The 27,654-nt window shown below is 51.6% G+C and overlaps 14 protein-coding genes and 1 non-coding gene across 15 annotated transcripts; 8 read left to right on the top strand and 7 right to left on the bottom strand.

Annotated features, from left to right (window-relative positions):
* Positions 1 to 495: 495 nt before the first annotated feature.
* On the bottom strand, positions 496 to 825 carry ColSpa_12271 (uncharacterized protein; the record flags this gene model as incomplete). The annotated part of the gene is made up of 1 exon (XM_049278483.1): positions 496 to 825. One exon carries the CDS (start codon positions 823 to 825, stop codon positions 496 to 498), a length of 330 nt encoding a protein of 109 aa, XP_049134440.1.
* A 1,259-nt stretch (positions 826 to 2,084) lies between these two features.
* On the top strand, positions 2,085 to 2,321 carry ColSpa_12270 (uncharacterized protein; the record flags this gene model as incomplete). The annotated part of the gene is made up of 1 exon (XM_049278482.1): positions 2,085 to 2,321. The coding sequence occupies one exon, from the start codon at positions 2,085 to 2,087 to the stop codon at positions 2,319 to 2,321; it is 237 nt and encodes a 78-aa protein (XP_049134439.1).
* Positions 2,322 to 2,430: 109 nt separating this feature from the next.
* On the top strand, positions 2,431 to 3,267 carry ColSpa_12269 (uncharacterized protein; the record flags this gene model as incomplete). The annotated part of the gene is made up of 1 exon (XM_049278481.1): positions 2,431 to 3,267. One exon carries the CDS (start codon positions 2,431 to 2,433, stop codon positions 3,265 to 3,267), a length of 837 nt encoding a protein of 278 aa, XP_049134438.1.
* A 577-nt stretch (positions 3,268 to 3,844) lies between these two features.
* ColSpa_12268 (secondary metabolism regulator LAE1) lies at positions 3,845 to 4,900 on the bottom strand (the record flags this gene model as incomplete). The annotated part of the gene is made up of 1 exon (XM_049278480.1): positions 3,845 to 4,900. One exon carries the CDS (start codon positions 4,898 to 4,900, stop codon positions 3,845 to 3,847), a length of 1,056 nt encoding a protein of 351 aa, XP_049134437.1.
* Positions 4,901 to 7,983: 3,083 nt separating this feature from the next.
* Positions 7,984 to 9,097, top strand: ColSpa_12267 (putative methyltransferase tdiE; the record flags this gene model as incomplete). The annotated part of the gene is made up of 6 exons (XM_049278479.1): positions 7,984 to 8,107; positions 8,159 to 8,196; positions 8,275 to 8,312; positions 8,369 to 8,452; positions 8,567 to 8,989; positions 9,058 to 9,097. The coding sequence occupies 6 exons, from the start codon at positions 7,984 to 7,986 to the stop codon at positions 9,095 to 9,097; spliced, it is 747 nt and encodes a 248-aa protein (XP_049134436.1).
* Positions 9,098 to 9,825: 728 nt separating this feature from the next.
* On the top strand, positions 9,826 to 11,430 carry ColSpa_12266 (fumitremorgin C synthase; the record flags this gene model as incomplete). The annotated part of the gene is made up of 1 exon (XM_049278478.1): positions 9,826 to 11,430. The coding sequence occupies one exon, from the start codon at positions 9,826 to 9,828 to the stop codon at positions 11,428 to 11,430; it is 1,605 nt and encodes a 534-aa protein (XP_049134435.1).
* A 460-nt stretch (positions 11,431 to 11,890) lies between these two features.
* Positions 11,891 to 12,006, bottom strand: ColSpa_rRNA_059. Its single transcript, XR_007414290.1, has one exon. It is a non-coding gene; the product is annotated as a 5S ribosomal RNA (ribosomal RNA).
* Positions 12,007 to 12,757: 751 nt separating this feature from the next.
* On the top strand, positions 12,758 to 13,609 carry ColSpa_12265 (killer toxin subunits alpha/beta; the record flags this gene model as incomplete). Its single annotated transcript, XM_049278477.1, has 2 exons — positions 12,758 to 13,074; positions 13,144 to 13,609. 2 exons carry the CDS (start codon positions 12,758 to 12,760, stop codon positions 13,607 to 13,609), a joined length of 783 nt encoding a protein of 260 aa, XP_049134434.1.
* Positions 13,610 to 13,711: 102 nt separating this feature from the next.
* ColSpa_12264 (uncharacterized protein) lies at positions 13,712 to 14,161 on the top strand (the record flags this gene model as incomplete). The annotated part of the gene is made up of 1 exon (XM_049278476.1): positions 13,712 to 14,161. One exon carries the CDS (start codon positions 13,712 to 13,714, stop codon positions 14,159 to 14,161), a length of 450 nt encoding a protein of 149 aa, XP_049134433.1.
* Positions 14,162 to 14,826: 665 nt separating this feature from the next.
* Positions 14,827 to 16,404, bottom strand: ColSpa_12263 (ankyrin-3; the record flags this gene model as incomplete). Its single annotated transcript, XM_049278475.1, has 1 exon — positions 14,827 to 16,404. The coding sequence occupies one exon, from the start codon at positions 16,402 to 16,404 to the stop codon at positions 14,827 to 14,829; it is 1,578 nt and encodes a 525-aa protein (XP_049134432.1).
* Positions 16,405 to 17,739: 1,335 nt separating this feature from the next.
* ColSpa_12262 (uncharacterized protein) lies at positions 17,740 to 17,979 on the bottom strand (the record flags this gene model as incomplete). The annotated part of the gene is made up of 1 exon (XM_049278474.1): positions 17,740 to 17,979. One exon carries the CDS (start codon positions 17,977 to 17,979, stop codon positions 17,740 to 17,742), a length of 240 nt encoding a protein of 79 aa, XP_049134431.1.
* A 1,401-nt stretch (positions 17,980 to 19,380) lies between these two features.
* ColSpa_12261 (uncharacterized protein) lies at positions 19,381 to 21,156 on the top strand (the record flags this gene model as incomplete). The annotated part of the gene is made up of 1 exon (XM_049278473.1): positions 19,381 to 21,156. One exon carries the CDS (start codon positions 19,381 to 19,383, stop codon positions 21,154 to 21,156), a length of 1,776 nt encoding a protein of 591 aa, XP_049134430.1.
* Positions 21,157 to 21,260: 104 nt separating this feature from the next.
* Positions 21,261 to 21,688, top strand: ColSpa_12260 (vegetative incompatibility protein HET-E-1; the record flags this gene model as incomplete). Its single annotated transcript, XM_049278472.1, has 2 exons — positions 21,261 to 21,284; positions 21,368 to 21,688. The coding sequence occupies 2 exons, from the start codon at positions 21,261 to 21,263 to the stop codon at positions 21,686 to 21,688; spliced, it is 345 nt and encodes a 114-aa protein (XP_049134429.1).
* A 2,299-nt stretch (positions 21,689 to 23,987) lies between these two features.
* ColSpa_12259 (uncharacterized protein) lies at positions 23,988 to 25,751 on the bottom strand (the record flags this gene model as incomplete). The annotated part of the gene is made up of 1 exon (XM_049278471.1): positions 23,988 to 25,751. One exon carries the CDS (start codon positions 25,749 to 25,751, stop codon positions 23,988 to 23,990), a length of 1,764 nt encoding a protein of 587 aa, XP_049134428.1.
* A 596-nt stretch (positions 25,752 to 26,347) lies between these two features.
* On the bottom strand, positions 26,348 to 27,133 carry ColSpa_12258 (lactam utilization protein lamB; the record flags this gene model as incomplete). Its single annotated transcript, XM_049278470.1, has 1 exon — positions 26,348 to 27,133. The coding sequence occupies one exon, from the start codon at positions 27,131 to 27,133 to the stop codon at positions 26,348 to 26,350; it is 786 nt and encodes a 261-aa protein (XP_049134427.1).
* Between the last annotated feature and the right edge of the window lie 521 nt (positions 27,134 to 27,654).

The raw sequence follows: 27,654 nt of genomic DNA, 5'->3' as shown, positions 1-27,654 counted from the left end.
CAACCTGATCATCAACCCAACGTCCAATGGAAAGCTCGTTCCGGGTGGGAGGTTCTCGCTCACTTTAAGTTCCTTCTGACTTGATCTTCATGTGAGCTTTTTGGTCTCCTGTGTGGCATATATTCCGATATGTACTACGCAGTGACCCCTTATGCTATTCTTCAACTCTACCTGCACTATAACCCGTGTGTTAGCTTTGGGTTACGCAGTATGGTACGTTGAGTCTCTTCGAGCTCGTGTCCCTTTACAAAGGAGTCTCGTAGCTTCAATCAGCCATCGTCAAGGGAGTCTTGAAAATATGCTTGTGAGGTGGTTGATTCGGTTTATTGTGCAAAAGTTGACTGCTGCAACGTTGAGTAACAAAAGCCTTGCATCAACAAACCAAAGTCTCGCCCCCAGCCCTCCACATCAAGAAGTGAACAGATCGAACTCGATTGGCTTCTCTCGCCGCCGAGAGATGAGTGTTTGCGATATTCCAGATCGACACCGCCCATCCTATGCCTTCTGACTGTCCTCGAACCATTGCTTAAGAGTCTTGATCTCCTCCTCCGTAAGAGCAGCTTTGTCGGTGCCGTGCAGGGAGATGACGTAGGCCACCAGGCTGCCGGACTTGGTGGGCTCGTCGGCCAGACCGCGGGCCTCGAGGAGGGCGCGGGCCTGCGACGGGTTGGCGACGAACTGGGAGAGCAGGGCCAGCTCGTCAGAGTCGAGGATCGGGCAGGGGTCGTTGTTGCGCCCGATGATCTCCTGGGCGAGAGTGTGGGATTCGATCATCTCGCGGGGAGAGGGGCCGGTGTAAGGGGCAGACTCGACAGCGGTGGCCATGATGATTGTAGGGTGTATGCTTTTGGGGGTATCGTGGAAGATGAACTAAGGATTCGTGGTTTGTTGGTTCAAAGATGTGTTTGAAGAGGCGAGGCTTGGAAACGAAAGGTCAAAGGCGATGAGGGGATACAAATACGCAAAATGTGTGTACCACTTGTTTTTGTTGTATTCGAAGCAATAACCTTAACGAGCAAGCACCTCAACAAGCAAGCAACAGAACCAACAATTAATGATTTCGAAACTCGGAACCGAGACGCAGATGTTGATGCGCCCGACCGAATTCATCGCATAACACCACGTCCTCCTTTCAAGCTTAAGTGATGCCTGGGGCAGGCAACAATCTCAACGGCCATCGTGCCCGTGCTGTGCGGCACGACTCCAACGACCTGCCGCGAAGAGAAGGCCACATAGTCTCTCATTGGCCGTCGCTCCCTGTCGCCTCAACCAACAGCATCGGATTTGTGACAAGGGAGTCAGGCAGACATCTTGTAACCCCAGCAACGTCGGGCACGTTGTCTGGAAATGGGGGACCAACACATGTCGAAGCAGGGAGGAATATAAGGAGGGACATGGGCCCGACGGAACAGCGGTTTAAAGCGCCAGCGATGGTGCGATCGACTGGACTACTCAGCCACTGCTTGGTGTCTTTGTTGACTTGCAGCCGTTTCCACCACATCTTGGCTTTTGTTCAGGGACATTCGCTGATGCGAAAAGCAGGAGAATACAGCCAAAGATGCGGGAGCCCCTTCCAGGCCCTCCGTCTTGTGTAGGCAGCCATTTGAGGTGCATGTAAATGTAGGGTTCAGTTTAGGCAGCGCAATTATTAAAAAAATAGAGAACAAATGAATGAACAAGTAAATAAAAAATCCAAATAAAGCAAAAAGCGCCCGGAAGCTGGAGACCGAAGATAGCTCGAGGAGCGGACCGTCGGGGGTGCGGGGGTCGGAGACGGAGGCCCGGAGGTAAGACGGAGTGTCGGCGAGGCTGCTTCAAAGGCCGGCACCGTCGACCGGGACGGAAAGATCGGCTTGCGGTCCGGAAGCCGTGCGGGCCTTCAGCTTGACTGCGCCCTGGGCTGCTAATGACTATTTGGGCACCGTAGAGTTTCACGCCGCTGCTCCCTAGGATGCTGCGGGTCGTCACATGCACCAGTGGCATGGCCGAATGGCCGTATCGCCAAGCTCGACAAATGGACATCTGTTTGGTGCAAAGCATCTTAGGCAACCGCCGGTAATCAGTTTGAGTTCGCTGCGTCCAAAATGGAGCTCGTTCAAGTCCAAGGCAATCTATTAAGGTTTCACAATGCGACCTTGCAAATTGGTAGTATCCGGGAAATGCCTTCGGTAAATACTTACTCAAACGGGATCAAATTCGTGCACATCCGGCCCAATATTAGCAACGAGGACCGGTCCGACGGGCCAGTTGGCGGTCCCGAGTTGCAGGTCCACAGCGACGGCTTCAACAAGGATATCGGGTTAGCACCAACAACCTCGTAAGCATCGAATCTGCCGAGGCTATATAAACCTGTGAGGTCAAAAGAGTCAACGCGAGCCATCTTCTCCAACTAGCACGACAGCACCCAAGCAACTTTCACGGGCTCCTATAATGGCACCACAAGGCGTCGTTGCCATCGCGCAGGCTTTCCTGGACGCGGCAAACAACAAAAACTGGGAGGAGGTACAAAATCATCTCCACCCGGACGCGACGGTGACCTATAACAGAAACCAAGAGAGCAGAGATGACTTCGTCAAACGGCTCACTGCAGCAGCCGAGAAGGGCGACCAGCTTACCGCAGACACCTGGACCGTTGACGAGGCCGCCCAGTCTCTTGGTGCCCGTCTGGTCATCAGCAGCGTCAACAGCGCCGAAGGGGGAGCACCCTCTCAAGTCTGGGACCTGATTCTTATCTTCTTCAAAGACGGCAAGATCTCCCGGTTCTACCAGGTCGCCTCACAGTTCAGCCGGGGCCATGCTGGTCCCTGCGCGCCGGCGGTCACCTCCAAGCCGTCAGAGAACCCGCTGTCGGCGAGCGAGTTCCGCAAACTGTACCCGAAGTATATCCACACAGTTGACCACGGCGACATTGCCACGGACATGCCACAGTACTGGACCGATCCTTCCTCGACGAACGGGCTCCCGCTGTCCATGGAAAAGAACATTGGATTCCTGGTCAGCTTTGTTAAGCCTCTGAAAGCCGGCCTCGAACACAAGATTGAGGAAGTAATTATCGATGCAGAGAGGCAGCAGATCGCCGCCCGGGTTGTCCTCGAGGGGGTGCCAGAGGACAAGAGGGTTCAAATGAACGGCCCCGGAGAGAAGGCCAAGATTTATGAAACCGCACTGTATGGCTACGAGGAGGGCAAGATCGCTTGGATTTGGACTGCGTGGGATTTTCATATCGAGCTGCCGGCAGGGCCGCCAGGGAACGGCGGTGGTCATTGATGGACCGAGGTAGTAGATGATACCCACGAAAAATGGCCATAAAATGCACAAAGACTTTTAGGTAACTGCTCGGTTTTGTCTGTGGATTAATGAATGACGTTGATCGGGTGGACTGCACCCGCCGTGGTTCGTCCGATGACTCGGCCACCGAGCATCCGACCGGCACCGTTAGTCTCCCGGAGATCAGCGCACTAATACTTGGAGGGGCTGGGTTCAGAAAATGACTTCCTGCTCGATAGCAAGCCTTGGAGACAATCTCATCCACACCAGCAGTGTAAAGGTCTGTTTCTCGTGAACCACCCCGTTGAATGACGGTGTTTCTCCTTTTCAGATCCATGCAATAGTGTGCAAGCCCGGTGTAATATGGTGGCTCGCCGTTGATCTCACGTGCATTTATGGCTGGGCGATCTGAACGTGTTGCCTTCAGTGGACTATCATTTATCACCATGATCACCAACGGTAGAGATGGTTCTAGTGAAGCTTCAAAGACTCGAGCTAGGAAGGAACATTAGCCAGTGGATAGACTGGGCTTGGAGTTGCATACATTATTTGATCTACCGAAGACTACCAAAAGGAATCATTCTCCCTCCTTCTCACCCTCGCTCTCCACTTTCTGACCATAGACCACGTGGTAGTTCAGATGAGCATGGAAGGCCCCAGACTTAATCTCCTTGCGGACATTAGCACGCAGCACCTGGGCCTCCTCGGTCGTCCATCCCAGAACGCCACAGAACGGCCTCAGTGTAAACGCTTCAAGGCCATCCAACAGCTGCATCAGGTTCAGCATCCCAATTTCCTTGTAATGGGCCCCCTTGGCCCAGGGTCCTACTGGGATCTTGTAGTGCTTGTGGACGATGTTTCGGAAGCCAGCTTCTGCCACCCAGTTACGCAGCTTGGGGCCTGGGTTGAAATCCCGCCCAATCTTTTCGGCAATTTCATTTCCCCATTTTTGCCACTTCATCGTCTGGTGATCGTCTGTCAATGTCCCGTCGTCTGAATCGAGCGTAAGACTATAGTCTTGGAACTCGGCCCAGCCGTTGTTGTTTAAGTTTGTGTAGATATTGCCTACGAGTCTTGGCCAGTTGGCAATAGACAAGGCGAGGTATCTTGAAAAGATAAAGTCGTATTTAGCGTTTCCAACCCATGAGCTTTCGGCATCGTCAATCTCGAATTTGACGTTTGGCGGAACAAAACTCGGCTGGATGGCGCTCAAGTCAATGCCAACAACCTCCGCGTTAGGGAACCCGTCGCCTATCTCAATCGCCCAAATGCCCGTACCAGTACCGACGTCCAGAATGCGATGGGTCTTATCTTTTTCGATAGGAGCTAGGAAAAGTTGGCCAGTTGTCCTAGCTATTAAGGTATGGTTGAAGTCAAGTCTATCAATTTCCCTCTCATCGTTAGGAAACTGGTATGAGCCGGCTCGGTAAGCGTGGTATCGACGCCCATATTCCTCTGGGTAGTCGATAATGCTGGAGGTCAAGGACGCAGAGTAAGATGAGATTCTGTCGTCCATCGTGGAGGCATCTTCGGTCAAGTCTCCATCATCGACCTCGATCGAAGCAAGGGCAGTGGCCGCATTAGATGAAGGCACCGGAGGATTGATTTTAGGATTTGTGTTGGTTTCAGACATAATGTAGGATATAAACTGGAGAGCTGCGGGATTAGGATGTTAACCAGGCGGTTTTAAAGAGGATACTTTTGGAGATGTTGCATCGTAGAGCTCGGGTTTTTATAAGACTTAGCAATGAAACGGCTTCCCTCTTGGATATACCCCTCACCTTGGCGATCCACTGACTCCTGGCATTGTTTGTGCTGTTGGTCGAAGTCGGACAAACAACATTGGCCCCGCTGTGCCCCTGTTGCCGGCTCAACTTCCAGTCTTTAGCAACTCCCCACTTGTGTCATCCCTGAACATACTTCTGAGATTTGTACACGCTTTATTCAGGAGATATATCCAGAGTGAAATGTTTCCGACGTGCTATTCACCCGTTCCATCACCGGAGTTGCATCAAGCAGCGGCTCGTGACCATAATTGGGCTCGCATCGGTCATTAACATTGGGTGTTTTGACTTACGGCGGTGCTGTGCAATAGAGGACATACTATGCCGCCCATCATCGGATCATTCTGTATTAGATTCGGATGGATGTTTGTAAGCGTGGTAGTACGTAATGAGTCCCTAGAAGGACGTAAAACCATTGATGCTCGACAATAGTTCGCGGCGCAACTCTAGGCTATCGACACCTTTAGCTCTACTGCGGCTGCCTTGGCTGTCGTTTATGTGAGATGTGAGTCCCATGCTGTTTCTCCAAGGTGACAGTAAAGAAAGAGAGAACATGCTCAGGTGTTTGTGTCTCAATCCAAAGCAGAGAACATAAGTCACTAGCATGCAGACCGGGAAGTGTGCAGTAGACAAGTCTTCGCCGGCTTCGGTCCAACACAGAAATATTGAATGCACCCTTGTCAACGTCCCCGCTGTCGGGTGATTCACAAGTCGCTGATTAGTCTTTAACCCTGGATAAATGAGAGAAAAAGTGCAAATGAGACGCTGTATGCATATGCTGCATGAAGCAGCACACGTGCTGCACTAACAACGAGCCCTTCAGCGGCTGGGGAACCAACAGGAAGTTTAAGATCCTTGACGGCCTGGTCAAAAATTGTATCAGTTACCTTGAAACCTCCGGATGGCAACAAAAATTACTGTGCAGACCGAAATCGAACATGTTGGCTCACCAAACTAAGAATAAGCGCCAGTCTCTCCCTCCGCAGAGAAGACTGCGTCCATGCAATGTAAAAAATCCGGGTGGCACCCAACCAAGTTTGCCTAATCTGCTGCCGACGAGTGGATGCGTTTATTGCTGAGCATTGTACTTAGCCGAACACGTTTACGGGTATGTACGATGGCTCTCAGGTACTAGATGGGCTAGCACTGGTACATCAACCTCAGCAACACCAATGCTGGTGGTTGCGTCCAGTTTTGAGACCTTGGGCCTCCTATACTGCTCGATGATTGTCTGCCACTGATAAGAATGAGACTGCAAGCATTTCTTATACCTTATCAGGACCTGTAGGCAGCTTAGCAGGGAGCCATGCCTCGCGCTTTTCCCCAAGGACTGGGTCGGGGAGAGCAGCTTCACGAAGATTGCTGACAGACCGACAAGCTGCCTAGCCGTGCTTGATCCAATGATACTCTTTCAAAGGATCTTGGTGATGGGACCTTGTTCAGATACTCGATAGCCTGCACAAGTTCAACTTGGGGATCTTCACTGGCGTGCTCGGTTGGACGGAGGAAGAGGTGAAGGTGATGCTTGCGCAAATTTGCAACGAGTCTTCAATATTATGAAGTATCAAATAGAGCATGAGTGTATTTGCATGGCATACGGGAACACGCCGGAATGTATACCCGAATGTTGCCTTGAGCTTCTTGTCATGGGTGCCGTTTTAGTTTGCGTGATCCGTGCTGTCGGACACTCCATCAGCGGCCTTGCCAGAACTTCGCCCGATAATTGGGTAGATGCCCATGTAAGGTAGACGTTATAGTAATACTGAGACTTTGGACTTGAGATGTAGCATTAAAGCATCTCTCCAATGAAACACTCACAGCATCCATGTGTATTGGTTTGCTCGCCTACTGCATATGGAAGTCAGGATGCTGTCCAGAAGGCAAACGCTTTTGTGTCAAGTCTGGCAACTTTCCCCAGTGCAATCGTAGAGGGGCAAAGATCTCATACGATTTACGCATTTCGAACCATGGTGATCCCAAAGTATGTGCTCAAAAATGCAGTCTTCATTGGTTCCGAAACGGCATGCTTCGGAAACAACGTCGATAGGGACCCAGCCGTTGGACCGTTGACGAGTTCTTGATCAGTTTTCAACCCTGGACATAGGCGAGGTGCTTTCGCCAGATCTGGAATATGGAGCGTTGGTGCGCATGCTACATGCTACATGCACACGAAACTAATTTGCACCAACAATGGGCCGTCAAACTGCAGGGGTCCCAGTAAGGATTTAATCAACAGTGAAGACGAACTCCCCTCATGATCTGTCTTCCCACTCGCCCCCCTCCAAACTTTACTTCTTTGTTCTATTTCCCACTTCAACTAAGGTACACCTGTTACTCTCATCCCATATACTTGGAAATATATCATCGATCCTTGCGCGAGCTGCCACTAAGATGGCCGAACCAACAAGCGACCCGCAAGCACCCAGTGCCCAATCAAGGCCGAAGACCAGCTCTCCCGCCAGATCGAAAACTACCTCTCCAAACGTGCCGGGCTCGCCAGAAAACGCAACTGGAACAAACGAGATAGAGGTTGACGATGGAGATAGTGTCCGTTGTGTCGAAGCCCGTTGGCTATCTGTTTGTCAAAATTTTGCTAACTTGAGCGGTAGGTGGCCGAGACTGCGTCGACGATCGATGACCGGTGGTAAAGAACCTTTATGCTTTCTGCTGCGCAGCATGAAGCTAATTTAGCAGGTCATCTTACACCGCATCTTTATCTTCCAGCGTGGTCGACTACCCGACTGAGCATGGCCGTCGCTATCATGCTTTCCGATCTGGATGTAAGCACATTACCTATTCTCACTCTAAGTTTCACAGGGGATTAATTTAAAACAGCATACTGGGGCCCAAACGATGAGGTATGGCTAATACGCAGATGGCTATTGAGATGCCGCATACTGCTTACTAACTGTGCTCGTCGAAAAAGAGCGAAATGGATCGTCTGGACTTCAATCATATGCTTATGGTCAAGGTTATCGGCAACGAGCTTTACCTGGCACCGCTCGATGAAGCAAAGATGCATCGGATCCTGGATATTGGAACTGGAACAGGAGTTTGTAGGTTATCGCTCGTACGTCTACTTGGACTCAGCGACTGACGGATCTCAGGGGCAATGCAGATGGGCGAGGAGTTCCCAAACACAGAGGTACGAATCCGACTGGATTCTACTAGAACCACTTTTATAAAGTCGCGCTGTGACTGAAGCTGACAGCCATGGTTGTAGATCATTGGGAACGACCTGAGCGCCATCCAGCCGACGTGGTAGGTCCAGTTCTAGCCACTTGTATGAGCAAGCGGTCTAGACTAACAACAGCTAGGGTTCCACCGAATGTTAAGTTCGAGATCGACGACGTCGAGAGCCCTTGGCTAAACTCGGGAAAGTACGACTTCATTTTCTGTCGGTACATGGCTGGTTCTCTTGCAGATTGGCCTAAACTCGTGAGAAGAACTTACGAGTATGTCCCACACTGGAACAAACCGAAAATTGGAACTGATGGTACTGACATCCATTCAAGGAACACAAATCCTGGCGGCTGGGTCGAGTTCCAAGAATACAACCTCCGGTGTATGTCAGATGATGGAACACTCACTGACAAGCATTTCACCCCTCAATGGGAAGACAAGTTCTTCGAAGCCTGCAAACTGGTGAACCGTGAGCCTAATCCCGGGCCAAAGTTGGAGAATTGGGTCAAGGAGGCGGGCGGATTTGTCAATGTTGCCCATCAGAAGTTCAAAGTCCCAATGGGGGACTGGCCCAAGGATCCTCACTACAAAGAGTGTGGCTTGATCAATCTCATCCAGATTCTCGATGGATTGGAGGGATTCACCTTGAGACTCTTTACTGGAGTGCTTGGATGGACGAAAGAGGAGGTACTTGTGTTCCTAGCGGAGGTCCGTCGCGAGTTGAAGTCTCAGGTGTTCCACGCCTACTTGGAACTGTGAGTTTTGCTATCCCCCCTCTCACCTTGCGCAAGCCTCGGCCTCAGCTAACAAAATGCTGTCACAGTCATGTGGTTTATGCTCAGAAGCCAGAGACAGATGAATGAGTTTGCTCGTAGACTTGATGTAGACGATCCTTTTAGATTTGTCTTTCTACCTACTCACCTTCCCTTACCGATAGTTGGTTGTTTGGCTCAGGGTTGGAAAAAATAAGGTCTTGCTGCGATCATTCACCAGCAACTCATCATATTGCAAGAAATCTGAGGAATCGGTTACTCCGGTGATGTTGTTTTTGGAGCAGGCTGTGCACTAGTGTCTGAGAAGACGCCCACATCCGTTACCCCGCGGGCCAAAACGGGCCTCTAGCCCAACGGTCCGGCCCCACATGGCGGTGCATCCGGAGCGGGGCTTCTGTTGAACCTGGCACCTCGTCCGGATCGACCCTCCACTCACACGGACCATCACGCAGCAGTCTCGGACAACCCTGGTCACCTCGGACCATCTGCTTACGGGCTTCTGTTCTCGGTCTCCTTTCCCAGGCAAGGGTAGGAGTCTCACTTCTTGCGATGCCGATAATCAGTAAGCACGAACAAACCAAGGTATTCTCCGCCCCCCCACCAGCATGCCTAGAGAACATGACGCTTCTGCACAGGGTTAAGAATCGCAAACGATGGAACCCGTCACTTCCCCGCCCGGCTGCAGATACCTATATGCCTGAGCGAACGATGTAAGCATCATTAATAATCAGGTAGCATCTGCTCCAACAATGTTGGTCTTGTCGCCATCACATCACATTCAGCTGTATCTCAAGAACGGCGCTAATTAGAACGCCGAAATGGCTGGCGTCTCAACTCCAGTCCTGGCGGTAGCCGTCGCACTGGTCACGGTTCTGTTCGTTGTCTCAAGGATCAAAAATGGTGACTCGTCTCGAAAACCGCTCAAGCTCCCGATCATCGGCGACCTCCACAGCTCGCCGCTGGAGAAACCGCTCTCGAACTGGGACAAATGGACCAAAGCCAACGGGCCAGTGGCCGCCTCGAAGCTCTTTGGCATCGTTCCGATGGTAGTACTCAACACCTCTGAGGCGGCGACGGAGCTCTTCGGCAAGCGCGGCGCGCACTACAGCAACCGACCGAGCTCGGTAAGCATGGAAATGATTACCGGGGCGGAGCCGGGGAAGTCCAAGTTCACTCTGATGCACGACTACGACGCCAACCTGAAGCTGCACCACCGCATGCTGTCACCGAGCCTTGGAGCCGTCGCCGCGCCTCGGTACCAGCCCCTCATGGAGCTGGAGTCGAAGCAGCTCTTGGTTGATCTGCTAAGCGCCATCCTAGCACTGGGCAAAGACGATGTGGTCATGGAGAGCACGGAGATCCACCATCTCCTCGAGCGCACGCAAGCCAGCGTCATCCTGGGACTGCACTACGGCATCCGCGTCCCGTCTACCAGCGATCCAGTCTTCAACCAGGTCGTCGACGTGCACAAGGAAGTCACCTATGTCGCCGCCAACCCAAGTCTCGTCGACTTCATCCCGCCCCTCCGGCACTTGCCAGCGTTCCTATCGCCTTGGCAGCGCGCCGCGGACAAGCTCTTCAAGTCGCAAAGCGAGCTGTACCTGTTCCTGCTCTATCAGGGGATGAATGGGCCTGGCTGGAACGCAACTAAGCAAGCGCGCGCCGTCGCTGCCAAATACGTCGAGGACGGGTCCGTGCCGGAAATAGACCTCGCCTTCACGCTTGCGACCAGCGTCCAGGGCGGCATGGAGACTGCCCCGAGGCAGATGCTGTGGATGCTGGTCGCTGCCCATGAGAACCCGGATTTCGTGACGCGGGCGCACGCCATCCTGGACAAGTTTGTTGGCAGGAAGAGGCTGCCGCGCTTTACGGATCGGTCCAAGCTGTCGTATATCGACGCCGTAATGTCGGAGGTCATGCGGTGGCGGCCCGTCACACCTGGGAGCGTCCCGCGGAGGGCGGACAAGGAAGACGAGATTTATGGCACCCGCATCGTCAAGGGCGCGACCTTGTTCGCGAACACGTGGGCCATCGGGCGCGATAAGGAGGTTTTCAGCGAGGAGGTGGGCGATTTAGGGGATTTCGTACCGGAGAGGTGGTTGGACGTGGATGGGAATGTGCGCACTGATCTGCCGTTGGCAGTGTTCGGACAAGGCAGAAGAAGCTGCCTTGGCAGACGTGTGGCTGCGGATAACATTTTCATGGTGTTCGCAAATCTACTATGGGCTTTTGATATTGTGCCCGTGGAAGAGGTTGATACAATGGCTATGGACGTGACGGGCTTCATGACGATGCCCTCGGGCTTCAAGTTCGGGATTAAGCCTCGCGGACCGTGGGTTGAGGAGGTAATACAGAGCAGCTGGAAAGGGGTTGAGACAGACTTAAGCAGGATCATGGGGGAATGGTCAGATGTCGACAGATGAAGACGGCGAGATCATTCCTATAGTCTATGGGCAAGCACAAGTCGCAAGCAGCATTCCCGTACTGATGAGGGATTCCAATTTGATCCAATCGAGCCATGAATCTTACTCAGACTAAATCCCCTCAAGCTCCCCGCCGCCGTGCCGCGATCCAACGTCATCCAGAGGTCTAACTCCACTGCCTCGAAGAGTCTCAGCCAAGATGCGGGTGAGATGTTCGACCGCAGCGGTGTAGTAACTGAAGGACCGTAAACTGATTACTCCTATCTCTATTGTTTCTTGGAAACAGGTCCTATTTGTGAGCAGCCGAAATTGCTATAGACACAGTTCCTTGATTCCATTCAATTCAACACCGGCCTATATTGAACGATATTATCAATCATTGATAACATTAAAACTCAACCCCATTTGAGGGGCCTCATCAGATCTCTTGGCGAGTGGGAATGAGAACAAAAACAAAAAACATACAACACCAGGTGTTCGCTGATCGTCACCGACTCAACTACTAATCCGGCCCTCACTGGCTTATCTATGGGAGAGCGGACGGGATCCCGAGTTCTCCAGTGGGTATGGTCGTATGTGGAAGAGTTGGAGCTACTGGTGCTTATGCAAGCTTGGTGGGCGACGATGAGAAGCACGACCACCTTGTAAAGCCGTGTTGTCGCGCAACGCAGGTCAGCCGCGTTTTGAGCGTTATCCTTTACTGACACTTCTGTCGTTCTCAATTACTTGGCTCCTTCATTATGGCCAAATTATTACTGTTTCTGTTTTCCTTTGTCTGTCTCTTACAACTGTCTCTTCAGCAAGGCCCAGAATGTAGCGCGACGCAACGCTGTCCCATCGGATGCTGCTCTAAGTCCGGATATTGTGGCACCGGACCTGATTTCTGCGTGTGAGTGGAAGCAACAGCTCGAAAACGCTGGCAAGAAGACAATGTCATGTGTAATTATTGGGAATAGAACTAATTCGATGCTGACTTCCATTAGCACCGGATGTCTAAGTACTTGTGGCTTCAAAGCCGACTGCAATCCAGGATGGGACAGTTCAAAATGGAGCAAGTCTGAGACATGCCCTCTTAATGTCTGCTTCAGCAAGTTTGGGTTCTGTGGTACGACGAAGGACTTCTGCGGTGACAAAACTGTAAACGTCAGTCCATATCACATCCGCTGATGGTCTCTTGACAAACATCCAGCGCGAAAATGTGAACATCTTACTGATAACTGTTGATTTTTCTTTCAGCGGCCATCATGCAACGTCGGCGATACTCCCATCACTCGTGTGATCGGCTACTACGAGGCTTGGTCCACAGCGAACCGCCCCTGCTACCGGCATGCTGCCTGAGGAGGTTCCATTTGGATACTACACAGACATCATCTTTTCCTTCGCCACAATCGACCCAAACACCTTTGAGATACAGACCGGCGACTCGAAGATAGCGCAGTTCATGCAGCGGATTAACGCCATCAAGCTTATCCAGCCAGACATCAGAATCTGGATTGCGGTGGGCGGATGGGCGTTTAACGATCCCGGTCCGACGCAGACCACCTTTAGTGACATGGCTGCTTCAACTTCTGTCACTAAAAGTTACATCGACTCTCTTATCGAGATGACGAACAAGTACGACTTTGACGATATCGACGTTGATTGGTAAGTTGGAATTTATGAACCTTCTCCTCCACATGACAGAAAGAGTGCTGACCAATATTGACGAAACAGGGAATATCCAGTAGCTGAGGACCGTTTCGGTAAAGGTGGAGACTTCGAGAACTTTGTGACCTTCATGAAGACGCTCGCTGAAAGGATGCGTGGGAGCGACAAAAGGAAGGCCGTGTCACTCACGCCCCCATCCTGCTTTTGGTACCTACAACACCTTGATATCAAGAACCTCGAAAAGCACGTCGTCTGGTTCAACATCATGAGCTACAGCATTCACGGGTCCTGGGACATTAACAAGTGGACCGGCCCCTACGCCAACTCCCATACCAACATGACGGAGATCCAAGACGCACTTGACCTGCTTTGGCGCAACGATATTAAGCCCGAGAAGGTCACCTTTAGAATGTACTTCTACAGCCGAAGCTTCACGCTCCAAAATGCAGGCTGCAACACTCCCGGTTGCGTCTTTAGCTCCGGGGGAAACGCGGGAGCCTCCCAAGCCCGTTGTTCCCCGTGGGGACTATGATCCCTTCGGAGGAAAGCAGAACAAGGAGTTCCAGCTGCTCCTCGAGAAGTACATGGAGAAACCGACGTGCCCGGCCACGATCTGCGCCCAAAACTGGGCGACATGTTCACCAACGTGAAACGTTCTCTCGAGTTCGAGGCCTCCCAAACCCGGACTTTGCAAGGCAGGGCTACGAACTGTGAGATGGATCGTTATATGAGAATGATTGAGTTTAGCGTCATTCTGCTCACGAAGTCATCAGACTTTATCGGGTCGTTGCAACCTATTTACGACAAAATCTTTGCCGGAGCCTTCGATGAGGATATCACGGCGGAGAAACTCAGGGCGCACTACGAACGCAATCCTGACCTCGACCCCAACGCTTTCATGCAATACGTTTTCCTCAACCCCAAGGCTGCTGTCCCGGGACTAAGGCGGGCCGCGCAGGCGTCTGAGCTGTTTTGGCTACCAACTACGAGTAAACGCGATGGAAAGGCGTTATCGGAGACCTCCCGCCATGAAGTGAAGATAGTTTGGTCGCCTTTCTCCATGACTTGTTTTGCACTTGGCTGATTGTACGTGTCATTATTTAGCCTTCCGCCGTGGCTAAACGATGGATGTGGTGGTTGCCCAATGATAAGAACGGCACCCCGACATCTCAACCATCCCGGGAGGGATTTTAAATGGCGACCTGAGCCTGCACTACGCGCGCCGGCAGAACTTCCCGCAGCAGAATGGCCCAATGCTCGAGCTGGCTTACTGGATAGGACTGACTCCGGGCGTGGCCGGCGGCAATGACATGTACTGAGATGAAGCATACGCCGTTAGCTTCCTGATCCAAGCAGCCGGTTTCTTCTTTGGCATACGGGATTTCTAGTACTGCAAGTTTTGAGTGGGTTGCAATGCTACGAATGTTGGTGATAGCTGAACAACTTCGGCCATCGGGTTCAGACTCGAGTTGTCGTTTCAGTAATCAGACGATCAGTAATTAGACGAGAATAATAGTTTGTGGTTTGGTAGTAGATGTTGGGTAACTGTCGCATGAATAATGCACAGATTGCTACTTCCAGGCTTCTTCGGAGCAGCCATTGCTCTCATTCGGTAAAGTCTCTTACGCGCGTCGATGATCTCAGCCCATGCGCGTGATTTTGGGCTTGAAAGTAGATTCGCTTTCGAAATGCTATGAGCATATGCTTCTTTCACCAGAACTTCGGTGTTACATTCATTTGATTCACTAGCTAGTTGCCTCCATCACCTCTGATTGAGTCCAGATGCGCCCTGATTATCTCAAAGATATCCACCGCATTGCTTCGCATTGCCCACATTAGCGGTGTGGTATCGGTGCTCATGCCCTCCAGATCCTGTGTAGGTATGGCAAGACCCTCGACGAACTTCTGCATGCGGAACCCCCACACATCCCGTAGCTTGTTTGGGGTAAGAGATGGACTCTGGATAACGCTCGATTCGGTATCAACGGGCGCGCCGCGCGAGATGAGCTCTTGGATAAGCGGCGCAGCCGCTTTCCTCGCCTCTTGGTCCTGGGCTGAGAAAGGGGTAGGCCACGTTGCCAAAGCGTGAAGCGGGGTCCATCCTTCGGCCGTCACGACGTGGGCATTGGCACCCCGCTGAAGTAGGGTGTTTGCCAGGCGGTACAAAGTCTGTTCCCTCTTCGCATTCGTCGGGGATAGAGCGCACAGCAATGGCGTCCAGCCGTTGCTGGTGGCTGAATTGACGTCCAGACCACGAGTAAGCAGGAAGTCGACTACGTCTTCTCTCCCTCCGGCTGCGGCGTAATGCAGAAGTGATTCGCCGTGTAGGGTTACCGACCGAATGGCGGTGTCTGGATCGTCAGAGTACGAGACAAACAGATTTAACTGCTCAATGGTTCCGGTTTGTGCGACGCTGTGCAATAGTGCCTCTCCAGCTTCGCCAGTCATCTCGATCGATGCGCCGTGCTGCAAAAGGATCCGTACCGCGTCAGTCGATATGGGCGGTCTGCTCACCAGACGCTGGACGGCGCTTCGGCCGCGTGCGTCTTGAGCATTGGCATTTCCTCCCTTCTCCAAAAGCCCTCTTATGGCGCCAATGCAACCGACTGATAGGGAGGCCGTGTGGATTAGAGGCTGGTTGGACAGACGACCGTTCGTTGTGTCTGGGTTTGCACCAGCATCGATGAGTCGATGAACTACGCGCTGTTGGTACACGTAATCCTCGGCTCTAGGAAGTGGCTTCCTAGGATCCTCAGGCAGGATCAACTTCCGTCTAACCACCGCTTCAAGAGCACCTTGGACGATATCGGGAGCGTAGTCAACCTTGGCTAACAACAAGGCCACAACATCATAACACCATGATGACGCAGCATCATATACCGTCTGGCGCTCCTCGTCGTCAGTCCAGCCGTCCCATACATCGAGGAAGTAGGCTACCAATGCCACGTGGCCATTTCGAGCAGCCACCTGAAGACAGGAGACATTGGGTCTTTTGCTGGGGTAGAAGCGTCCGTCGGGACCGACTAGTCGCCAAAACAGACTGGCGATCTCGAGTCTGCCATACTGCGAAGCAGCCAAGAGTGGTGTAAACCCGGGATCACCCGTCTGTTGCACCTTTGGGTCCCCGCCAGCATCAAGTATCATCCGAACTGCAGTCTCGTCATTTCGGAATATGGCTTTGTGTAGGGCCTCACCGATGTGGTGGCTTGGGTCGATTGCGGGACTCCAGTGTTGTAAAACCTGCGCCAAGTAATCCCTGTCTCCGTTTTTGAGGTAAGGTTGCACCACGTCGAAAAACTGCGGCATTCGAGGTGTCGGTGCATTCATTGTGTTGAAGTTATCGGGGAGAGGACGTTTGTGGGATGGTGTTGGAGTGGTGATTTCTGTTCAAGGTTACTTAGGGAATCAGATGGATTAGTGGCGGTAGGTAGTTCGTAAAGTGACGTGTATCCCACCTGGGCCAGCCGCCCACCGTAGGGCTTTTCTAGCTTAGGCATTAAACATAGGTATTAATTTGAAATTATATAATTCTCAGGGCAAGAGTGTTAGCTTATATAAGAGTTTTAGTATTAGCCTATCTAATTAGAGAATTATATATCTTGGTGATAGCTTCTTGCTGAATAGCTTTGTAACAGCGCTCTTTCCTGGCTTCCTTCGCCATTCTAGTCTCACAAATGGCGACAATAGTATAAATCACAAAGCGGCTGGTATACTGCCGGTAGATCGTTGACCAAAACGCCAGACATGTTTCGCCTGGCTGAAGCATCTGCGTTGCAAGACGATTCGATTGGGACGGACATGAACGCATGGCGCCAGCAATTCTGCCATACACCCGCGATTCCTCTGCGACTTGAACTGGAGGCGCCCCCATCCCTGATGCCCAACATACACCCCACGTCAATCCACGAGCGTGCATCGGAGGTCCAGTCCCCCTCAATATGGTTGGTACTTCACTGACAAGTAGCTCATTTTCACACAACATAGCTAAGCTTCCAGATAGTATTTTGAAGGTGTTGTTTAGCAGATCGATTGAAAAGAAAGAGTAAACTATGGATGACATCAAAGCACATGAATAATCACACTCATCTTCAAGAAGTTATCCTCGAGGGCAACGTTCCTTATTCAGATGGCGTTTGAGGCCGTCTTTCCGCGTGAAGGTTGATCCACATTTCGGGCACTCAGCCGATTCTTTCTCGACGCCAAAGTCCTCCATCTGGCGCGGATGCCAAGTCCTGATATGCCGATGTAGCTCCCTTCTGTCAGCGACCTGATAATCACAGTCCAAGGCTTGACACTTCTCGGGTCTTTCATGAACCTTCAAGTGCTTCCTGGAAGTCAACAGTCAGGCTTTGCTCTAGCCGGAGGGAGAACGATAGAAACTTACGTGAGGTCACTTGGAATCCTGAAACTTCTCGGGCATACTATGCACACATAACTTCCCTGGGAGGGCTGCTGTTGAGATGGGGCGTAGTTGAATTGAAGATCCGTTTCGCACAGGTCATGGTTGGTGACAGAGGGTGGGTCAGTAGCAAAGACGGTGCTGTCCGGTAGGAGAGGTATAACAGCTTGGGTCTGTCCCCACAAGTCTACTTCGCCCAAATAACCTTGCTGTGGGAGATCATGGGCATAGCTTCCGGAAAACGACGGTACACCACTGAAAGCCTAATGTTCTGCGGGCGTCGTTTCCAAGAAGTATGGAGTTGAGTCATAGATTGGCCCGCTGATGCTCGGGGCTGCTGCTGCGTAGTCAAATGGTGAATGGACTATCGCGGCATTCCAATCAACATAGTCACCGTTAATATACTGCTCCACTCCAGAGTAGTACCATCCAGTATCACTTGCATCGCCGGCGTAGTTGTGTGTAGGATCAGTCCGCCTTTTCGATTCCGACTCGCGCGACATGGTGTGGTTCGGGACTAAGCAGGCAGAAAATTGACTGAAACCCTGATTATCTGTTAAATGTTTAGAAAGACCGATGGATGGGGGCTCTTAGCGTAGACAGACCTTTCAAAGTCAAGTGCATTGAAAGCGTTCAGCCAGAAAGAACACTCTCGTTTGCCCTTGTCCTTAGACAATTTTCCCCAGTGAAGGCCCCTTTGCAAGCTGGGCTGATCAATACCCACTCGAAAGGCAGACAAAGGGCTGCTGTGACTGTATTCTGTATCGAGGTGATGAGTGATTTGAGGAGCTGCGGTCAGGAGATTGCAAGGGTGAAATGCCAAAGCGCCATTTACATGCTTGTGGATCTAGAATGTCAAGAGTGTGGAAGAGGAACAGGAATATAAGGATGGAGGCGAGGATTATCTTGCAACGAGATGTGATTTCACTGCCTTCATATACTTTCTGCCAATGGTACCCCGGATTTATCGTTGAGAATGCTTTTTTCCGCCTGCCTTTCTTCTTGGTCACTAAATGCAGCGTATTACTAAGACGCTGAAACATTTTCCACAAACGATCCAACTCCGTCCAATGGAGCAAAATGGACAAGGCTGGCTAACCTCAATACTCTAGGTCTTCTGAGAATCTGTTTCTTCAATTTTCGCTTCGTTTCCATGCAGAGTTGCACTTTGACATTATGCAATGATGCCCAAGACACTAAAATCCATCATCCACCAAACGGCATCATCCCGCAATATGTCTGATTGTGTACTTCAGCATCTCCTTCCATCATGAAGAGGTGCGATGGACTCCGTTCCAAAAGTACTAGACCGCGGCCGCTAACTTTGCCTCCAAATCCGATATACGTAAGGATGCCTGACGATATGCCTCGCCATTCTCCATAGTATCATATTGCGCAGCCTGCTTTTCTCAAAAAAGAATAGACCACGGCCACCAGCATTGGCGACGAATACTTTACATCTCAACCAACAGCGTCACCTGAGTATGCATATGTGGGTCTCCGGCCGCCAGTGTTGGAGGAAGTGGCTTACATGTATCTCGCGCGAGGCAGTGGCCAGACGCCTCTTGGTTGGTTAGCGGAGATGACCTCACCTAGCGAGTAACTGACTTGGCAACATCGGAATTCGCATATGCGTGCGCGGAAGTCTTTCAGAAGGTAAGCTGAAACATCTCCGTTCAAAGATTTAGGTCTCACTGTGAGGAATGTAGATGTAAAGAAGTCAGCTCCGCTGAGAAGAGGCCTCCAACTCATACGTTCCTATAAATACCCCTTCTGTTCAGAGTCTGCCACTTGCAACTTCGAGGAATCCTCTTGGTATATCCTTGGATTTTATCATTTCGAGAGTTTTCAACAATTTCGTGATCTTTTTCAACGTCAGACGACAACCAAGAATCTCAGCAAACATGGCAAACCACGCAATGCTTACTTCTGTCAAGCCAACCCCTCAACGGCTATTTTTTGAGCCCGTCATCCTTGAGTATGCCCTTCAAAAGTCCTGTCAACGCCGCTCAGATCTCTTCAGGGAATCGACAGAGATCGAGGTTAATGCCCTATCGACACAGAAGGAGGCATTTCATTACTTCATCAACAAGCTAGCACAAACGTGCAACAGCGAACAGGGCTACGAAACAATTACCTCATTTTCTGTTCTTGATAGTCCTGAGGGCCCGGAGTTTGTTTTTGGGTCAAATCTCAGAGACGACAACGAATTGTCGGAGACCCAAGAGTTTGCAACGTCTCTTCTCAATCTGGCTGGCAACACATCGCCTCGAATTGGGAAGAAGGCCCTGAACAAAAAGGTCCTGTGGATGATTTTATGGTTCAACTTGGGCCGGATTAGAGTTTATCTGGACAAGCTGTGTTTTTATCTCAACGCATGTATTGAGGATTTGGACAGACGGCGAACGACCGCTGCAAACTCTACGCTACCTTTGCCTTTCTGTTCAGATAAAGAAGACGTCAGATCAGAACTCAAGAATCTCAAGAAGAAGACCGAATTTCCGACAGATATAATCGGCAGTGGAAGCAAGGACAGGTGTAAGTATATGCTCGAGGGTTTACGGAACATATTGCTAACATTGGCACCGTTTGAAGTCCTCAGCGATTGCGAGAAGCTCATCAAGGCCATATATGCATCAAAGGGCACCGCCATCGACACAGCCATCATGCAGAATGCCAAAGATGGAGAACTGATGAGCTCGGAGGTATGGTGTGAGTTGCGTCACTACCTAGGACGCCTTCTGTCTTTTCGCCATGCGGCGAATGCTATCACGGGAGCAGCTGAGCGTTTTCCGAAACTCTTTCAAGATTTTAAAGTCGTTCCGATCCCATCAAGCACTCCCATCGCCAAACCCGTTTCGCGATCATCGCTGACCGCCGGTTCTATTATCAACAACATTATTGTGGACGATTGTGAGCGTGAATTGTACGCCCCGCATGTTGAAGAAATGTTAAAATTCGGCCTGGAAAACGGAATTCAGGGGCAAATCAGCAAGCGTTCCTTCAAGCCATACGTTCATGCCGAGGTCCTTGTCCACGACTATATTTTGACCAAAAGCGCCGAGTATCCTCAGAAATATTGGAACGACTGGAGGTATATCGGCAGCAGCAAGCCTACTTGCAGACTCTGCCATTACTACTTTAGTGCCCACCCCGACCGGGTGCAGGTACGGAGATCTCACCTGAACCTCTACCCCAACTGGTGTCTACCACGCATCTATGAGACAAACTTGGATGACAAGAGTCGGCATCTCTTGGAGAAACTCACCGAAAACGTCCGGGATGATGTGAAAAAGACACTAGAGGAAAAGGTATGGAGAGGAAGAGATCACGACACCAACACCTACTCAGGGTTCCCAGGATACTTTCGCGATGGTTCAGTCATGAGCGATGGTTCAGTCATGAGTGATGGTTCAGTCATGAGCGATGTCTCATCTGAAGTCTCAGTGGTTGTATTCAAGCCTAATCTTGTTGAGTACAGAAGATTCCCAGTAGACTGGTCTGGCGTTGTTGGGGAGATCGATTCGGAGATGAGTGACAATGAGGAGTGGTTTAGCGCTACCAATGACGCCGATCTGGAAAGGAGTGATGGCGAAGGCGAGTCCATCGTTGTTGAAGTCTTCGATTCGGAGATTAGTGATGACGAGGACGGTGGGACTTTTGTGGATGCAGTGTATTGAGAGACAGTTCAAAGGCTTGGCTGCCCCAAGGAGGATGGTAAGGCTTCGGTCCCTTACGCTTCCTTAGATAGCAACTGTCCCCTCAAATTTACAGCTCAGCTCTTATGTTCAGTCCTAAAGGAAATGTAGTAAGAGATCTGTTCGACGCAGAAGCACCAGCCTGGGTTACTGTGATACACAGATAGACGCAAACTGCAACCCATGTCTGCAGACGCTGGAGGGCCACGACGCCTCGGTCGACGTGGTGGTCTTCTCACTGGATGGGCGACAGCTCGCATCGACCTCCGACGATAACACTGTCAAGCTCTGGGACATGACCACGGGCCAGTGCCAGCAGACGCTAGAGGGTCACAGCGGCTCAGTCAGGCCAGTGGCGTTCTCGCCAGATGAGCGTCAGCTCGCATCAGCCTCTGAGGACAAGATCGTCAAGCTCTGGGACCCGGCCACGGGCCAGTGCCAGCGAGCGCTGGAGGGCCTAATCAGCTTAAAAAGCGTGTTCGAGTGGACATCCCAAAATCAAGTCAAGGCCTGATGATTGGCATCATGTGCTCTCACGGCACGGCGCATAGATTAAGAACAAATCTCACAATATACCTTGGTTACCTCCAGAGTACTAAGCGGCGTGTCACATAGCAGAAGGCTCAAGAATAGCTGATAGTTGTTACTCGGGCCGTGTATTGCTTTTGCGTTTTGCATTAGAGAGTTATCAGCTGTAAAATGCACAGCTAGTTCTTCGTTCTTTCACTTCTGACGAAGTCATCCATGTATCTCATACTAACTCTCCGTGATAGAGCTGGTAATACTCTGGCTTTGTCTGTCGCTAAAGCCTGCTTGCGCTGCTGCCTTAATAAAACCTTCCGGAATCTTTCGATTATGGACATACGCAAGGGTGAGCAGGAGCCAGTATGCCGTATTATCCTCTTGCCTTATGTGCTCCATCAAAATCGTCCAAGTCTCCAGTATACCGTTCAGGACTTCGCGTCAACGGTAACAGGCACTTTATTATCAATAACAACATTCTTATTTCTCAACGCCTTAAAAAGCGCTATAGCCTCATCAGCGTTCATACAGCAGCCCACTAACACCCACCATTAAGTACCCACAAGACTACCTATAATCTATTTATCGCAGCTCGTGCCAAGTACAATGCCAACAAGCGCCCAGAGAAAATAGTCATCTAAGCAAATTTCCTTGGTCATAGCTTATATATTTACAATACTCCTTTACACTAGTCGCAGAAAGATTAGGAAATCAGGCTAACTTAGCCTATAAGCATAGCCAACACATACTAATCCAGCCTTATCGTAACAACCTGCAGCATCACAATCTTCCACCTATCAGTTTCACTAGAACACGAATTATCATCATAGCCACCCATCCAAGCTGCCGCAACGAGTTTCCCATCAATGTGGTGCGTTCTCTGCCGCTAGGGTATGATGCTGCGGCGCTTGCTTTTGACGAATCTTAGGAAGATGACGGCGACACGTATGGGACTGGGTAGGGTGATCCGAACACCTGTATAACCGACCGAGTCGGAAAACATAGCGTCGCCCTGGCGCTGTTCCAAATATAGGCAAGGCGAGGGCAGTGAGTGCGACCGCCAGCCTACGACTAACGAACCGAAGGCTGGCCGTTGTCTTCTTCAGTGCGACTCGGTCCCAACCCAGTGCGAGTCTGCATCATCCCAAGTACTACGTCTCACTACCAAGCATGGATTCCCGGAGAACGACTATAAAGGAGAGGCTTCTTTCAGACTCATAGAAAGCGCATTCTTGAGATAGCGTTCTCGACCTCATATCCCTCAGATGTACATCATCGGGTGGATTTCTGATACACGTAGTCCTGGGGGGCGGAATGCAGCCCGTTGCAGTATAAGCGCCTTGGGATATGGCTCAAGCCGGCCGTCGTCCTCGCTGGGCAACTTTCCACAATGTTCTCGATGGGCTGGCGCGCAAGTAACACAGTAGGGGACGCCTGGCTCTATGAAATCGATGCGGATATAACACGAAGTCCATCCTTATGCAGTGCATTTTGAGACATGGGAGTTGCAGCTTCTCTCCTGGCACGAAACTCTTCACTGTTTGATAAAGTAGATATCGGCATCCTCCCAGCTTCCACTATGAAAGTCAAGCATTGAAGAAATACACTACCACTTGTGCCTGGATGTCTCCATGCTTTTTAAGGCAGCCCACCTGTGGATACCTATAGCGTCAGAAGATTAGGATGATACCAGGCACGAGCGCCAGGAACGCCTTATCGCCTTCTTGTCAAGTGACAATCAGCTGATGATGCACCCAACGAAGCGATGCCGCCACGCTTGTGCAACCAGCCGCAATGGGTGCTCACAGCCGCTGGCCCACCACCCTCACAACTATGCCTTACAAGAGGCTGCCTTAGTGAAGTAGCGCACTGGCGCTGTCTCCGAACGTTACATGTCAGAAACCTAGTCATATCAGGTTAAGACATCCGATCATAGGTGATCTGGCTTTGACCATATGTCGTTGGTATAGATAGAGTTCAGAGCTTTCAGAAAAGTGTTTTCCAGAACGTTCAATGAATCTTGGTATACACATCGACGGCCCCGAACCGAACTCTTGGTTACGAACAGGGTGGCGCTCTGGAAGAGGTGCGGGTCTGAATGGCGCAGAGTCCTGGAGGAGGGAAGAGACCTGTTCCTAACCCATGAGTCTCAAGCTATCAGTTAAAGGCCATTCGATTTGTCTGGTAAATGTTGACCACACAGTCTGATCTTGTTTCGAGACTCCGAATGAACGCGCATCGGCTTCTAAGAACCTGACCCACGGGTGCTGATTTTGAGTTCAGAGACCAGCCTAAACGCGAACGCCATCCAGCTTCTTCACCACATCCTCGTAGAACCGCATCGAAAGTTGTGCGGCTACGCTGTCTTTGGTCTCATCGTCACCATCCGCCAACCCCAGACTCTCTCCGCCCGCGATGCACTTCCGGGCCGCCTCCTCGAACATCTCCCCCATGTTGGCGCCGAGCTCGGCGATGCGGTCTTCGACAAGTAGAGCGTCCCTGACCTTCAAGGCGAGACTGGGCCTCCGAATGATGTCATAACCGAGCACCCTGTCTACCGGTGCCCAATGGGCGATCTCGGCAAAGAGCACACCGAGACTGTAGATGTCGAAGCTCTTCTTGAACCGCTCCCTCTCGGCGGGGTTCATCAGCTGTACCTGAGGATGGCGGTACAGGTTGTACTCGGCATCGTCTTGGGGTATGTCTGTCGCCTCGTCACTCCGGGCGGGACGGGAATAGTCAAACCCCGTCAAGTATGGCTCCGCGTAGTTGACGCGGCCGCTCTTGGTTCGAAAGAAGACAATGTTGTGGCTGCGCAGCCCCTTGTGGAGCCAGTTCACGGCGTGAAGATACAGGAGACAGCTACTGATGGCGTGTGCCAGCTTGATTCTCTCCGTAACCCGAGGCTTTCGCTCGATTTGGAAGAGCTCGCGAAGTGATACTGGAGGCAGGGACGGATGTACCTCGTTGTTATTGGGCCGCTCAAACACAAGGCCGAGCTTCCGGTCTAAGCTGTCATCTTCCGACGCGTCATTGTCAGGCCCCAACTTGTCGAAGAAGCCAAGGCAATGCAGTGTTCGGAAGGCCTCAGGTTTTGGACTGTGATGCAGTAGAGCGGCGAGCTTGCCTACCCTCTCAATGATGACCCTTCTTGGTGGCGATTCGTCGCCGGCTTTCTGGCGATCGTATTCCTTCCACTCTATCCATACTCTCTTGTTGGATCCGTCAGCGGTGCGAAGGTTCGCCTCGCACCTCGGTTGGTCAAACTCCTCGGACTCTTCGTCCAACAGTGTGATCGTTTCTCTGTCCAGGATAAGCTTGTCGCGTTGCGCCGGCTTCCCCAGCTCCAACGACATGGCCGTTGCATCGTCCCACGGCCGCTGCTTCTCTGACTCCATCGATTCGTTGAACGCTTTGAACTTGGCTAGTTTGGCAAGCAGCTCCAGCCCGTCCGCGTTCTTTGCCCGCTGAGCCTTGGACATGGACGAGATGTTCACTGGCGCATTGTTTTCTAATTTCAGGTTCAGAGCCATCACAAGCCGGCCCAGATCTGCGATGCGATGATGCAGCTGCAAGACCCCTCGGTTGGTATCTTGCACTGTGTCACGGATCTCTACTTGCATGCGGGCGTCCAAGATGTCGGTCATGTTGTCGTTCAGGGCAGCAAACCGGGACAGAAGGACCTCGAACGCGCCCTTGTCGAAGGAGACCCAGCTTAGCCTGAGAAACTTCTCTCGCGACTCACTCTTCAGCTTGCCCATGGCTCGCTTGATGAAGTCCCTTCGTTTCTCTGGCAACGGGAAATTGGCGTCAGCAGCGTCCTTCTCGGGGTGTTCGAGGATTGCATCCTGGTCGGGCGCCGGCTTCAGTCGTTCGTTGCGGCGCTGGTGTTCCTCAAACTCCTTAAACAAGCATTGGACCTGAACCAAGAGATCGAGGACTGTGGTTCGGTGGAGCATGAATGTGTTGGTGTTGAGGATCTTCTCCTTTTGGTTCCCATCCAGGTCGAGGAGGCCGGACGTCTCGCTCCAAGCAAACAGCCTCTGCTGCTCCATCCGCAATCTCAAATTGAGGAATTTGCAATCATTGGGAAAGTTCTTGGCTGTAACGAGCATCTGAATACCTGAGCCCGCTTAATATTCAAGTGCATGATGCAGCGACAACCACGGATCAGTACCTTGCACGCAACCGGTGTAGACTTGCAGTCCAATCGATGCAACACCGATGGCTAAGCCAGCGACCGAAACGGGATCCATCACAGTGACGGGGGTGATCAATAGCTTCGAGTGGACTAGTATGGCAGGATCTGGTGAAGGCGGAGGCTGACAGGTTCAAGTGCCGAGTTGTGTGTTACTAGATTGAGTCGAATTTCGTGCATTTCTTTTGGTGCGTATGTCCCGCCACAGAAGCTTGTCTGCATGCATGATGTGCATCTGTTGGGTAGCCCGACCCCCGATCAATGGACGTCGGCAGATGGATGCTTGGCACCGGCCAGCTGGCACCCTACACCTGGCATCTGCCCGCAGGTTGGTTGCATTTCCCGTCTCTTATTACTACCGTCTCTTTGTTGTAGCATACACCACCGCTTTCCTTTTGTCAATCATCCAAGGCAACCCGCCAAAATAACTTGTGTTTCGTCCCTGTACAATCTTCATTTGGATTCAGAAGGAAACCTTTGCCTGTTCGCCTCATCGACCGCCTTGCGTACTCCTGTCACATTCTGAAGAACTGTCGGATGATCGGAATGAACGCAGATGCTGAATGGTCTGCCCTCGAACCCGAAGCTGAAGACGCCGCCATTGTTGTCCTTCCCCGAATCCTCGAGCGATGCAGATAGGGCTCTCTCGTAGCACAGCTCTGGGGTGGCTACCTTGGACTGTGCCACCGGTATGAGCTTGCCCTCGGGAGAGTAGTCGATGTCGACGTAGACTTCCCCCTGAAAGGGGATGCCCAGCTCCTTGCACATGGCTTCCTGGGCAGGGTTTTGCGATGCGTAGACAGGGATGTTGTTTCCGAAGGTGGCGCACGCCTCCAAGACGGCTCTCATGATGGCCTCGTCCCTCTGCATGTAGAAGAAGAGCTCGCCGTGCGGTTTGATGTGGGACATCTCGACGCCTTCCGAGTCCAGTATGGCCTTGAGGGCGCCTACTTGATACAGCACCATGGCGTACATGTCCTTGGGGTCGATCTCTATCTTCCTCCGGCCGAAGCCGAACATGTCCTGAAGTCCGGGGTGTGCTCCGGCCTTGACGCCGTGCTTCTTACACAAGCGGACGGTCTTGAGCATAATGGTTGGATCGCCGGCGTGGAATCCGCACGCAATGTTGGCAGCGTCGAGGTAAGGCATCAACTCCTCGTCCGGACCCATCTTCCAACGGCCGAAGCCCTCGCCCATATCGGCATTGATCTCATATTTGCGTGCGAGTCCTGAAGCCATCCTGAAAGGTTGAAAGAGAGGTTGCTTCCTGCGGAAAGAAGAAAGAGGGCGCGAGTAGTGACGCAATGGGAAGCGGGAAAGTATGTGGCGAGGAGGCATCTTGTCTCGATCTCGAACGGCCCCAGCCTGGCTGTCCTACGGTGGCTGTTAAAGAACGGTTCAACGGTCAACGTAGGAGATGGGACAGAGTTGGAGTAGCTCTGTCATGGCAGTTGGGGTTAGGTACTCCAAGACGAAGCGGACCTTTGGGGAACAAGCTTCGCAGTTGGATCAGGTGGTCCTTATCGCTGAACCCCGCCGGCAGGGAGGATAGCGATAGCAGTGGATACCTGTAGCAACCCCAGCATTCAGCGCCATGCGGGGTAATTGGTGCTTGATGCCCCCCCTAGTCTGGCAACGACGTCAAGAGAAGGAGGCTTGGTCAATCATGATGCCAGAAACAAGCCACACCAAACCTCCACCCTACAAACTTTGATGCACCTCAACGGCGATCCGTTATCTTGAACCGGCTCCCCGGCAAT

The sequence above is a fragment of the Colletotrichum spaethianum genome (genome assembly GCF_022836535.1).
Source record: "Colletotrichum spaethianum MAFF 239500 DNA, contig60, whole genome shotgun sequence".
Classification (NCBI taxonomy): domain Eukaryota; kingdom Fungi; phylum Ascomycota; class Sordariomycetes; order Glomerellales; family Glomerellaceae; genus Colletotrichum; species Colletotrichum spaethianum.
The sequence above is the reverse complement of the archived record's forward strand: the minus strand, read 5'-3'. Positions and strand labels throughout refer to the sequence as shown.